Below are 13,820 nucleotides of genomic sequence, written 5' to 3'. Positions count from 1 at the left end.
TGTTATTTCAGTTTCACACAAATGATAACCATAAGCTGCTCTTAGGAAGTTCCTTCAATTATCTTGCCCATCTTTAACAAATCACCTCCAGTTCCTCAGATCCTACACTTACCCAGATCTTTGTAAACATGGAACACTCATGAAATGCATGTATTTTAAATGAAGACATATTATTTACCTTCTATAACTCCAGGTACCTCACACCAAGATAAAGAGAATTGAGCTGGGAGACGTCTGCTTCATCAGGTTGGTTGGGGATGGGGTGGGGTGGGATATTACAGCAGACTGCTTGTGCTGATCGACACGTTTGTAAAACAAAAGACACTGATGAGGAGGTGTGAAGGAATTTAAGGTGGGCGGTAGGCTTTTTGTAGGCTTCAGGGATTCTAGTGTTTAAGTGACAGAGAAATGGGTCAACAAACACATATGATAATGACTCAGGAATGACTGAATGTTTATCAAGAGGAATAAGATACTGGGATATATGCAAATAAGACTAAAGAATGCTGGGGGATATGCAACTGTAAAAGCACTTATTAATGTAGTGTAATAATTGTTAGACTGTAAAAGCGTGAAGTTCACATAAACTAACCTGAAGGCCTCCATTTTGTTTTTCTACATTTTATAACTGCAGCCATTTTGTGTGTTAAGTTGCTATGGTGCTGTGTGGTTAAATGTATTAAAATAAAGATTACAAAAAAAGTGCCTAAAACGATAAATAATTACAGAAAGCATTTTGGTGTTGGTGTACTTTGTTTTGGCTCTGATTTTGGTTTGGTATTTGAATGTTTGTTTTTTACTTTGACATTAGCTAACATCCTAAACAATTCATTTAGAAAGCCCATAAAAGGATGTCCTCCTGAACTGAGCTCTGTCACTCGTTTAAAAACATAGTTTGTATGAAGATTCATCTCTAGTCCTTGCTTGAATGTTACTAAACTTACAGATCATTTCATGTGAGGGACCCAGAGGTCAGTCGTTTCTTTCTTATCCTACAAAATAATTAAAGCAGACCATCGACTTGAACGTCTGAGCTCACACCAGCCATGCTGACCTCTGAGCAGCTCCAAGTCTCTCGTGTACCTTGGGGTTTGATTATTTTTTGTATTCTGTTTTTGTAATTCTTCTTATTTGAAGTGTTCTGTTACTGCTACCCCTTTTGAGGTATCTTCTTCTTCTCCTGTTGTCTTCTAGCTGGTCCTCTTTGTGTACTTTAATCATCTAACTTTGGGTTGGAAGTTGGGCCTGTTATTCAATGACAGGCCCCAGTTGGCTGACACCTTCCGATGCTCCTCTGGGGGACTGACGTTAGTATTTCTTTACCTTCAGGCTTCTCTTTGTACTTTTTCAAAGTTTTTTTTTTTTTTTTTGACCAGTTTATATTTGCATTTTTTTTAACTTATTGCTTTGTTCTTTTTGATTCGGCCTGTGGATTATGGATGTTTGGGTAATTAATGTTTTGTTTAATTTTTGTCTTTTTTGTTATGTTTCATTTTTAGATTATACATTATACAGTTTCCATGTTTTCATTTTTACATTTATCTCAACTGAATTTTTAATTTTGTTTAATAAAATGTGTTTAGTTATAATAATGTAGGATAACTATGGCTGGGGACTTTTCCCTTTTCCCCTCTCTATGTGTGTCAGCAGTCCTGTCATTTACTTTCAAGGGCCACAGATTCCAGTTGGGAGACCATCAAACTTGTAGGGACCTCACATGTCAATGGCAGCTCGTCTTTGACTTACAGCCTGGTAGTTTTGTTACTAAAAATAAAAAATTAACACTCATAATATCTGATAGGCAAAAATCTTTACAGAGTGACTAAGATAAGCGACAATCATCACCTTTACTGTAACATTTTCTTTTGCTCCTGCAAGACCTGCTGATACCCAGAAATGCCAGCTGTAGTCACCAGGCGACTGGTGAATGTTAAACAGACCAAATGCCCAGTAGGTGACAGAATACTGTATATAACCTTTTCTGCTGCTCTTCTGTCTGCATTCTGAATTGGATTTTCTGAAGGACTATAAGATGACATGGTGTGACATGGTGTTCATTTGTGCGAGAGAAAGAAGCAGAAGAGGGTCGTAAAAAATCAATTCAGTCAAAGCAATATTAGTTTTATTGAAAAAAAAAACTACAGCGCTGGTGTTCCATTTGACCTGAAGGTTAACACTCCACTTGTGTGGCCGCACTGACACTACTGAGATGTTTTCCTGATATTGGAAAGTTATTTTAATTTGTGTTCATGTTAATTTAGCTCAGCTGCAGATATGCTAACAATAATGTAGGAAATTCAAAATTACCATTAAATTAACCTTGGAGTAAAGAAGGCACCAGTTTGAGGGGTACTAAACAAAGTTTTAGGGTCTTCACCATTCGAAAATCTTGAGCGCTTGAAAACTAGTGAGTGGCTGAGGGCTCGACAAGCCATACAGGCTTTTATTCATTTGACAATTTAACTTTGTCATTTCATATAAAACTGAAGGCAAGAATGCCAAGCCACACATAGACTCCTGATATTTGATGTGACCAATTCTGAGCCAGAGAATTTAATGACAACATTTCACGTAAATGAGACAGTTAATAAAATGAAGGAAGGCTCAAGAAAACAAAGCTCTTCCTGTGGGACTTCCAGAGCCATTAAAGTTTATTGTTGAAGCGGCCCACTGGGAAGTGTTAGACTGTGGTCTTGTATCTCCAAGTCTGGTCATCCTGGAATTTTGAAGACCATATTGGGGATCCACTGTCATGTAGAGACAAATAATTATGTTAGAGCCTGTGAAATACATGATTGACCCAAACTTAACAGCCATTATCCACTATGGTTGTTACAAAGCAGCGTATGGGAAGATATCACCAAGGGTTTGTTATTTGACCTATTGCCTTAATAAAGCCTTACCACTTTTCTGCTCTTAGTGAACATATTTTAAAGGTTAACTACTTTATCTACTGCCGGCTAAAGGATTAATGCAAATCTTCATAAAGAATAAATGTTTGTCTATATGAATGCTCAAAATCAGTTTTTCTTATTGGGGTCCAACAGAGTTTGGTATAAAGTTAAACTTCATGGCACCTCTCAGAGTGCAAAGGACAGGCTGATGGGATCAATCAGAACCTGAAAAATGATTTGCAGTGTAAAGAGGACACATTACATTTGGACTAGAAAGAGATGAGCAATTCTACTATAAGCAGAATGTTCCAGAAACATCCAGAGGTCAAGACCAACCAGAGTATAACTTCTTGAAGGCCAATATGTCCATATACCCCATCTACTATTCAGAGGCATCTTTGGCATGAACATTGTGCATATAAAACATGATGTGCTTATTTGAAACAGGAGCCTCACACTGCTGGCTTGTATTCAAGTGCAGTGCCACCAGAAAGCCCTCTTCAGTGGTGGGTAAAGCTCAAGATGGCGCTCAGCATCATCTTTTGTGGTCAATACATTCCTCATATTGATCTCCTTTCTCTTTTCAGATAACTGTGGTTAATTTTAATGGAGCAAATGATCTTGGAATTTTGTAGCTCTTTGCTGCATAGCCTTGGCTGAAAAATCTCAGACCAAAAGTGCAAGCGTTCAATTAAAAAGAAGACAGTGGCCATTTTAAAGCCGAGCTCCTGCCTTCAGGACCCAATAATAAACTGGAAAGTTCAGGCTGCACGTGTGCCTACAGCAAAGGGGAAACCGAGAACACGACAGGCCAATAAAGTGAGAGCCATAAGCTAAAAACAGACTGGCTGCACCTGGCACAAAGATAATTTCAATTTCTACAAAAAGGAATACGAAATGACATTGCAGAATAGGATGAAAAACGGGAAAAAATATCTAAGAAGACAAAGCTGAGGGCTGTTCTAAACACTTTAATAATAAGTTAGAATCTCACTCATATTTCAGCCTGGATGAAGGAGCACCATCTCCAGCTAAAGCTAGCAAAGGCAGACCTTCTTATTATTACAGCCTGCCTGTCTATTCAACACCCCATCTCTGTTCAGCTCGCCTCACTATCGCTAACACTTGCCAAGTTGGTACGCAACTTTGGGGCAGTGATTGATGACCAGCTGTCCTTTACTGATCATGTTGCAACTGTCACTTGGACTCACAGATTCACTCCATATAACACCCACATATTCAGATCATATCTGATGGAGTATACAGCACAACTGCTGGTCCAGGCTTTGGTCTTGGCATATTAGGACTTCTGCAACTCTCTACTGACAGAATACTAGCATGTGCCACCAAGCCACAGCAGATGGTTGAAAATGCAGCAGCACATCATGTCACTGAACTTTACAGATGTCCACATTGTAAAAGTACACATTAACTTGAAACCATTTATGGTTGCCTACAGAGTAGCCATCACCTTTGTATATGGGGACCACTCTTCAGCCACTCAGCTCTACTTATGAATGGTATCTGGTGATGACATCTCTGCCTGGCATCAAATCTCAATCCAGACTCTCTGCATGTGTAGCTCCTGTCTGGTGAAGCAAGCAGCCCACCTCCTTACCAACTGCTGACTCCCTCAGAGTCTTTAAGAAGCTTTTAAAGCCTCCCTTGTTCTGTGGATGTACAATACATCTGACTGACGATGGCTTTGATGAGTTCTTGTAACTAAGGAAAGATTAACATGTCTTGTGTTGTTCTGTTTGGTTTAACACTAGAATTGCCAGAGCCTATGAATAAACTCGTAGATCGGCCCACCTTAAAACCATTCTCAGCTCTCTTTTGTTTTCTAAATGTGCCGATTAACACGAGCAGCAAGCAGCCTGCTATTCTATCTCCTCACCGAGTTAGAACGTTCACTATGTTCTCCCAGCTCATGCCTTGTTTGATTATCTGGGAGTGAAGTGCTGGAGTTTTAGAGTGGAAATAATAGATCGCTATTTGGAACACACGCATTTCATGTGTGTCCTGTTTCTACAGTAATCTGTGTAAACACATTGTTAAAACAGAAACGTTTTCATATTTTTGTAGTAAATGACAAAATGTAGACATAAACTATATAATGTGTGAAGCCTGAAGTCCAAAGATCAAGTAAACACTTTCACAAAAGGGTCAAGGACAAGACAGCAGCTTCCGTGGTGTAGCAGTAAGATTTGCTGACTTGTAATCAAGAGTCACCGGTGCGATCCCCACTCACTCCTATTTGCCGTTTTCAGTAGTCAGCTGCTCCTTTTGTTAATATTATACAGTACTCACATAAATTTGGTTTGCATCTGTAACACACGGTGTGCATTTATAGGACTTGTAAAAGTTACCGTTTTTTTTTACTTTTATTCTCTCTAAATCACGATCATGATACATACTACCTCCCCCCCACCCAGGGATACTGACGCTGTTAGTTTTTATTTGAAACGGAATAACTGGAGATATGAGTGGTGTTTTGAAACAATGGAACTGGACATTCTCTTATCTGGAGGATATAAAAGCTGACACTCAAACGCAGGTGAATCTGCCTTCTTCGTATCTCACCGTCACTTGATTTTTCTTTTATTCAGTTTTATTAAGTGTTCCTGCTCACGCTGAATTAGTGTGCACTTTATGGTGTATGATGTCAAAAAAACAAAAAAACACAGACTTAGGTATATATGATATGTGGAATTATTCGTTTTATGACCTGTATAGTACATTTCGGAAAACTTTGTGGCACGAATGCAACATTATTCATATTATTCATATTCATTTGCATAACATCTTGCGGTTTGTAATCAGTGACTGAGCGTTGTTTTTTTTTCCCGATCTTGCCAGTCCCCACATGTTGCTGTTTCTTTTGTACTCCAGGACATGCAGAGGATAGAATAGTACAGAGCAGTAAGTAATTATTTGAAAACGAACAGCATCAGATTAGGTGTGGATATATGTTGGCGCTATTACTGAAAGAAAATAAAGATCAACATGTGCGTTGATCCCGCAGCTCTGAATAAGCTCACGCACTGTAACACCCCCGCCCCCCAACCCCGATCTGACTCTAGGATACAGCGCAAGTACAGACGCAATCCAAGTGTGATCAAGAGTCATTGGTTCGATCCCCACTCACTCTTATATTTGCTGTTTTCAATAGTAAGCTGCTCTTTTTGGGGGGGTTGTTAGAGCGTGTGAGCTTATTCAGTGCTGCAGGATCAACGCACATGTTCATCTTTTTTTTCTTTCAGTAAGAGCGCCAACATAAATCCACACCTGATCTGACGCTGTTCGTTTTCAAATAATATTGCATTAGTGCGATGATGTTTTCACATATATTGTCTCTTTCTTTCAGGTGCTTAATAGGAACCACAGCATAGAGAGAAGTGTGTACAGTACACTGTAACAGGTACACATGTCGTAAATGTAGGAAAGACGATCCTTGCGTGTGTGTGAACAGTTAACATTTGAATCTGATGATTGCATATAGCGCTGAAGTTACTGCTCTGTACTATTCTATCCTCTGCATGTCCTGGAGTACAAAAGAAACAGCAACACATGGGGACTGGCAAGATCGGGGAAAAAAAACACGCAATCACTGATTACAAACCGCAAGATGTTATGCGAATAAATATGAATAATATGAATAATGTTGCACCCATGCCACAAAGTTTTCCGAAATGTACTATACAGGTCATAAAATGAATAATTCCAAATATCATATATACCTACGTCTGTGTTTTTTTGTTTTTTTTTACATCATACACCATAAGGTGCACACTAATTCAACATGAGCAGGAACACTCAATAAAACTGAATAAAAAAATCAAGTGACAGTGAGATACAAAGAAGGCAGATTCGCCAGCGTTTGTGTGTCAGCTTTAATCCCTCCAGATGAGAGAATGTCCAGTTCCAAAACTAACAGCGTCAGATCCCTGGGGTGTTGTATCGTGATCGTGAGTGAGAGAATAAAAGTGAAAAAAAAGCTAACTTTTACAAATCCTATAAATGTACAGCGGCTGTTACAGACACAAGTTAAGTGTATGCGTGTATTATATAATATTAATTATTATATTATTATATAATATTCCGTGGCGTAGCGATAAGATTTGCTGACTTGTAATCAAGAGTCCCCAGTTCGATGCCCACTTACTCCTATAGTTGCCGTTTTCAGTAGTGAGCTGCTGTTATTTTTAATATTATACAGTACACACATACATTTGGTTTGCATCTGTAACAGACGGTTTACATTTATAGGATTTGTGAAAGTTACCGTTTTTTTTACTTATCTCTAAATCACGATCATGATACATACTACCGCCCCCAACCCAGGGAGCTGACGCTGTTATTTTTTATTTGAAAAGGAATAACTGTAGATGTGAGTGGTGTTTTGAGACAATGGAACTGGACATTCTCTCATCTGGAGGGATAAAAGCTGACACACAAACTCTGGCGAATCTGCCTTCTTCGTATCTCACCGTCACTTGATTTTTTTATTCAGTTTTATTGAGTGTTCCTGCTCATGCTGAATTAGAGTGCACCTTATGGTCTATGATGTCAAAAAAAACCCAAAAAAACAGAGACATAAGTATATATGATATTTGGAATTATTGATTTTATGACCTGTATAGTACATTTCGGAAAACATTGTGCCACGGATGCAACATTATTCATATTATTCATATTCATTCGCATAACATCTTGCAGTTTGTAATCAGTGACCGCATGTTTCTTTTTCCAATCTTGCCCATGCAGTCCCCACATGTTGCTGTTTCTTTTGTACACCAGGATATGCAGAGGAAAGAATAGTAGAGAGAGGTCAGTTCAACGCTATATGCAATCATCAGATTCAAATGTTAACAGTTCACACACACACAAGGACCGTCCTTCCTACATTTACGACATGTGTACCTGTTGCAATGCGCACACTTCTCTCTATACTGTGGTTACTATTACACTGAAGGGGTGCCTGACGCTGACTCAGTTTACTTTCCTCGGGGGAGCAGCTGTCTTGGAATAGAAGCTTGTTGATGTTGCATCCTCCTTTTCTTTTTCCATCGCCTTTTCTAGTAAGATGCGATGACAATGTTCCTCTGCAAGGTGAGCCATGAACACTCTTCTTTTCTCAGTGGCCCCCGTACATGCCTTGCACAGTACATGTGCATCGATCCTGCTGCACTGAAGAAGCTCACACCTTCTGGTGCATGATGCCAACGCAGCACGGAGAAAAAAAGAAAAAGACAAATGTATGGCACTTTGGGTATAAATTTATGGTACTTGTAAAAGTTAGCTTTTTTCAGTTTTATTCTCTCAATCACGATCATGCTCTAACACCCCCCCTACCTCACTCCACCCCTCCTGATCCGACTCTAAGTAACAGCGCCAGACATAAATTCACACCCAATCTGACGCTGTTCATTTTCAAATAAAAAGCATTAGTGCGATGATGTTTTCTGGTTGGTACTATTCAGGTCATAAAATGATTTCTTCAAAATGCCACATATATTGTCTCTTTCTTTCAGGTGTGTAATAGAAACCACAGCATAGAGAGAAGTGTGTGCATTGTAACAGGTACACACGTCGTAAATGAAGGACGGTCCTTGCGTGTGTGTGAACTGTTAACATTTGAATTTGATGATTGTATATAGCGCTGAAGTTACTGCTCTGTACTATTCTATCCTCTGCATGTCCTGGAGTACAAAAGAAACAGCAACATGTGGGGACTGGCAAGATGGGGGAAAAAAACACGCGATCACTGATTACAAACCGCAAGATGTTATGCGAATGAATATGAATAATATGAATAATGTGCATCCATGCCACAATGTTTTCCGAAATGTACTACACAGGTCATAAAATGAATAATTCCAAATATCATATATACCTACGTCTCTGTGTTTTTTTGTTTTTTTGGCATCATACACCATAAGGTGCACACTAATTCAGCGTGAGCAGGAACACTCAATAAAACTGAATAAAAAAATCAAGTGACAGTGAAATACGAAGAAGGCAGATTTGCCAGCGTTTGTGTGTCAGCTTTTATCCCTCCAGATCAGAGAATGTCCAGTTCCATTGCTTCAAAACACCACTCACATCTACAGTTATTCCCAGTTTCAAATAAAAACTAACAGCGTCAAATCCCTAGGGGGTAGTATGTATCATGATCGTGACTGAGAAAATAAAAGTGAAAAAAAAGCAGTAACTTTTACAAGTCCTATAAATATACACGGTCTGTTACAGATGCAAACTAAATGTATGTGTGTACTGTATAATATTAACAATAAGAGCAGCTCACTACTGAAAATGACAAATACAGGAGGCAGTGGGGATCAAACCGGGGGACTCTTGATTACAAGTCAGCAAATCTTACCGCTACGCCATTGAAGTTGTAGTTTGTTCTTTGACACTTTTGTGAAAGTGTTTATTTGATCTTTGGACTTCAGGCTTCACATATTCTATAGTTTCTGCCTACATTTTATAACATTTATTACTAAAATATGAAAAAGTTTCTGTTTTAACGATGTGTTTACACAGATTATTGTAGAAACGGAACACACATGAAATGCATGTGTTCCAAATAACGATCTATTATTTCCACTCTAAAACTCCAGCACTTCACTCCCAGATAATCAAGACATGAGCTGGGAAAAGTTTGTGCTCGTTCTAAGTCGGTGGGGGATGGAATAGCAGGCTGCTTGCTGCTTGTCTTAAACGGCACAATTACAGGACAAAAGACACTGACGGAGAGGTGCGAATGGATTTAAGGTGGGCCGGATTTATGAGTTTTTTCATAGGCTCTGGTAATTCTAGTATTAAAGGTTTTCACTTGTGATGATCAGCTTTGTCCCCTTGTCCTGTCACATGTGGTCTTAAGCATTCCCTAGAGTGATGATTACTCCATTATGTAGACCTCTTTTTGTAAGGTGCTTTGAATAAATAAAACCAAGCCTGTGCCCTGCTGGCCTTTAAAGTGGAAACATCACAGCTGTCATCCATTCCTTCCACAATGATAACCAAACACGCTCTTTCTAATTTTTGGGAACTTTAAGCAGGTTTGTGTGGACATATTAACTACCAGAGCCTCTGTTAAGAAGTATAAAACAGGAATCTGCCATTTTCAAACATTACTTCTTCACTTTTATTTTTTTGCTTTTTTGCACTTCTATAAATTTTAAAGAAACATTCTGCTTACCAATTTCTTTGCGCAGGTTCCAGACAGGGAGAATGTCAACTGCTGTGTAAAAAGAGAACATTAAAATGTGACTTTTCTGTATCAGATTGTTATTAGAATAAAAGGAAAAAAAACAAAATTAAGCTAATAATAAAGTATATTTATAAGAAGAAAACCCCAGTAGTGCCCACCCCACAGCCCAGGAATGCTAATACTGTGCTACCAGTGTGATCACTAGAGGTCCCCAACATGCCAACACCTGAGTAGAGACAGACAAAGAGAGAAAAGCTCAGCACGGAGACTTGGCTGTCCAGTCTTCCACCTCCATCTGTCCTTTTAACTCAAGGGGCAGTTCATTAATACCGAGGTCCTTCCATCTGGAAACCACTGTGAGATTGACAGCCATTGTGCCAAGAAAGAAAAGCCTTCACTGGAAAAATAAGAGAAAGAAAGAAAGAAAGAAAGAAAGAAAGAAAGAAAGAAAGAAAGAAAGAAAGAAAGAAAGAAAGAAAGGGAGCAGAAATTTCCAAAAGGTATGAGCATGAAAGGAAAGGATCTTGGTAAGAGAGGTACAGACAAACGTCCAGAAAAGAAAAGCTTCAGGAGAGTCGTAGGGGACGTGAATGAATGTGCTGGGACCTTTGAATGGGCACCGATGATACAGAGGGTTGGATGGAAATGTGACTTTAACACTAGAATCCCTGAAGCCTATGAAAATAATCGCAATCTTGGCCACCCCTTAAATCCCTTCACACCTCCCCATCAGCGTCTTTTGTGTTGTAAATGTTATTGATCAGCACAAGCAGCCTGCTATCCTATCAACCCCCACCAACGCAGCTGAAGTCGGATACAAAATTCTCAGAGCTCAAATCTGTTTAACTAGGTGTGAGGTGCCTGGAATTTTCTACAATAAATAAAACATTGTAATTTGGAATACATACAGTACATTGTTGTGTTCCATGTCTACAAAGATTTGGGTAAATGTAGGATCACAGGAAATGTGAGGCAAGAAATGCTTAACAGAAACTTGTTTCATGTTATATTAGCTCTTTTAGGGTAGATGTCGACTTTTGTCGACAGGAGAGGTTGAGAGCTCAATTCGACAAAAGTTGACATCCAGGGGTAGAGGGCGACAATCAGCTGTTAATGCCGACAAAACTCACTGTTACGTCACAGGCATTCCCTCTCTGCTTGGAGGAATGTTAGACTCATTGACTCAGCATCTAATCTGTGTGTGCGAGTGAGTTACGAAAAGTAAACAAAGGCAAGATGGCATCGACATCTCATGAGGGAGCAAAGCGAGTGCAGAAAACAAAATACTCAGCAGATGATGCTTTGCGCATTATCGCTGAGTCAGACTCTGATTTTTCAGAATCTGATTTTGTTGACAGTGATCAGGAGATCGAGCAAGACAGTGAAGAAGTGGCATCAGCTGATCGGACACCAGCCGATGCCACCCCAGATGATCAGCTGCCAGCTGAGCACATTCACACAGCTGATGCACCTACGGCTGGGTTCACGTGGGAGGAATACCCAGACATTGATCCGTGGGAGCCAATCTGACTACCGGATTTCACAAGACGGCATGGCTTGCTGTTGGACACGACAGATTACCAGCCTCTGGACTACTTCAGGCTGCTCTCTGCTGATGCTGCCTTTCAGCTACTGTCAGACGAGACAAACAGGTAGGCAGAGCAATTTTTTGAATAGCATTCTCGTTTTTCAAAGTGGAAACCCACAACAAAAGATGGGATGAAGGGCTTTGTGGCATTACAGATAGAGATGGGATTAGATTGGCGATATAACTTCAGGGAGCATTGGTCCAAACATGCTTTGTCCCCTGGTGGCTTTGTACAGGTTATGCCAGTGATAAGTATGTGCTGCTGCAAAATTTTATTCACTTCTGTGATAACCAGAAGCAAATCCCAAGGGACGAGTCAGGCTATAACCCCATGTATAAAGTTCAGCTGCTGCTTGACATTGTGGAACCAACATAGAAACAATTTTATCAGACTGGCTGTGATTTGTCTGTGCATGAATCTATGATAAAATACAAGGGACGCCTTTTTTCCACCAGTATATGCTAGACACGCCCACAAAGTATGGCATAAAGGATTTTGTACTGGCAGAAGCAAACACTGATTTCTGCCTGAAAGTCATCACATATACAGGAAAGAACTGCTGTCAAAGAGAGAACTGTCCCTTGATAAGTCAGGTTGTGCTGGAGCTGCTTCAGGGTTATGAACATTTGGGTCATGTTGTGTACATTTGGACAAGTTTTATAGATCACCAGAATTGTTCATGGAGCTACAGAGCAGGTGAATTGGAGCTTGTGGCACAGTGAGGTTGAACAGGAGGCACAGGCCTTCACAGTTGAAGCCAGACTGGCTGAAGAGGAAAAGAGGTGACAATCCGGTTTTCATGTTGGCCGAAAACTTGGTGGCACTGGCATAGCACGATGTCAAACAGGTGACTTGTGTGTCTACAGTACACACTAACAATGTATGTGAGAAAGTCATTTGTCAAATGGGAAACCCAGAAGGTAGGAAACTGGACAAGCCAGTTGCACTGGAGGAGTAAAACTGTAAAATGGCCGGAGTTGATCGACTGGATCAGATGCTGGGGTCGTACGCTTACGGCCATGAGTCTACCAAGTAGTACCACACTGTGTACCATTGCATGTGTGAGATTGCATTCACAAATGGCTATATATCGTTCAAGCAGGCAAACAGTGACAGCACTATGACTGCAACAGATTTCCGCAAGATGGTGGTTGACAACTTGCTGGCAGAGTATGTTGCAGTGCCTTTGGCAAAGCAAGGAAGGCCATCACAAAAAGCAGCGCCAGACAGGCTGACTGAGTGCTACTTTCTAGCAACATATTAAGAAAAAAAATACAAAATTGACTGTGCTGTGTGCAGCAACAGACAATTGAAAAGGAGGCACCAGTGCAACACGTATTGTAAGGAGTGCAACGTGGCAATGCATGCAATTGGCTGCTTTGAGCGAGATTAGACTTTACAGGACTTGTAACTTGTAACATGTATGTGATATGTATGTGAAATCATATAGTATGCAGGCTCATACAACATGCAAGACAGTAACATTTGTGAAAATAAATATTTTTTGTTGAGTTGATGTGTTAAACCATTGCTTTGTGTTCTTTTTTTAAAAAGGTGAGTTTTTGGAAAAATATTCAGCCCTGGGAGAAAAGAAACAAAAAAAATTAGCCCTAAAAGAGTTAATAATGACAAAAGTGTATAATGTGTAAAGACTGAAGTCCAAATATCAAAGAAACACTTTCACAAAAGGTATAAAAAACAAGTACACATTTATTCAAGAATATGACAGAAGAAAAAGAAATTGGGCTAGGGTACAAGGCAGACATGTCCACTTGGCTGGTACAGAGGTAAGCCCTGCTGCCTAATAGTAAAAAGGTTGTGGGTTCAATTCCAGGTCCTTCCTGCATTTACCATTTTGAGTAGTGAGCTGCTATTATTATAAATATTATAGAATAAAAACATACATTTACATACACTTCACTTCAACATTATTACTATAACATGAAAAAAGTTTATGTTTTAGTTTTGCATTTCCTGTCATCCTACACTTACACAGATCGTTGTAGACACAGAACACACATGAAATGCATGTATTTCAAATAACAATATATTATTTACTCCATACAGTTCCAGACGCCTCACTCCCAGACTTCAGTTCTGACTATTTGCGTCTGACTGGAC

The 13,820-nt window shown here is 39.7% G+C and overlaps 1 protein-coding gene across 1 annotated transcript in view; it reads right to left on the bottom strand.

Moving 5' to 3' along the window:
• LOC114643553 (protein NLRC5-like) overlaps positions 1-13,820 on the bottom strand; it is a 5,922,889-nt gene that overhangs the window by 4,594,667 nt on the left and 1,314,402 nt on the right. The window contains exon 11 of the mRNA XM_051925772.1: positions 10,099-10,140. Coding sequence (XP_051781732.1) covers positions 10,099-10,140 — 42 coding nt within the window. The remainder of the gene's footprint in view (positions 1-10,098; positions 10,141-13,820) is intronic.

This window comes from Erpetoichthys calabaricus, chromosome 4 (assembly GCF_900747795.2).
Source record: "Erpetoichthys calabaricus chromosome 4, fErpCal1.3, whole genome shotgun sequence".
In the NCBI taxonomy this organism is placed as follows: Eukaryota; Metazoa; Chordata; class Cladistia; order Polypteriformes; family Polypteridae; genus Erpetoichthys; species Erpetoichthys calabaricus.
Note: the sequence above shows the minus strand (reverse complement) of the source record. Positions and strands in the feature narration are given on the sequence as shown.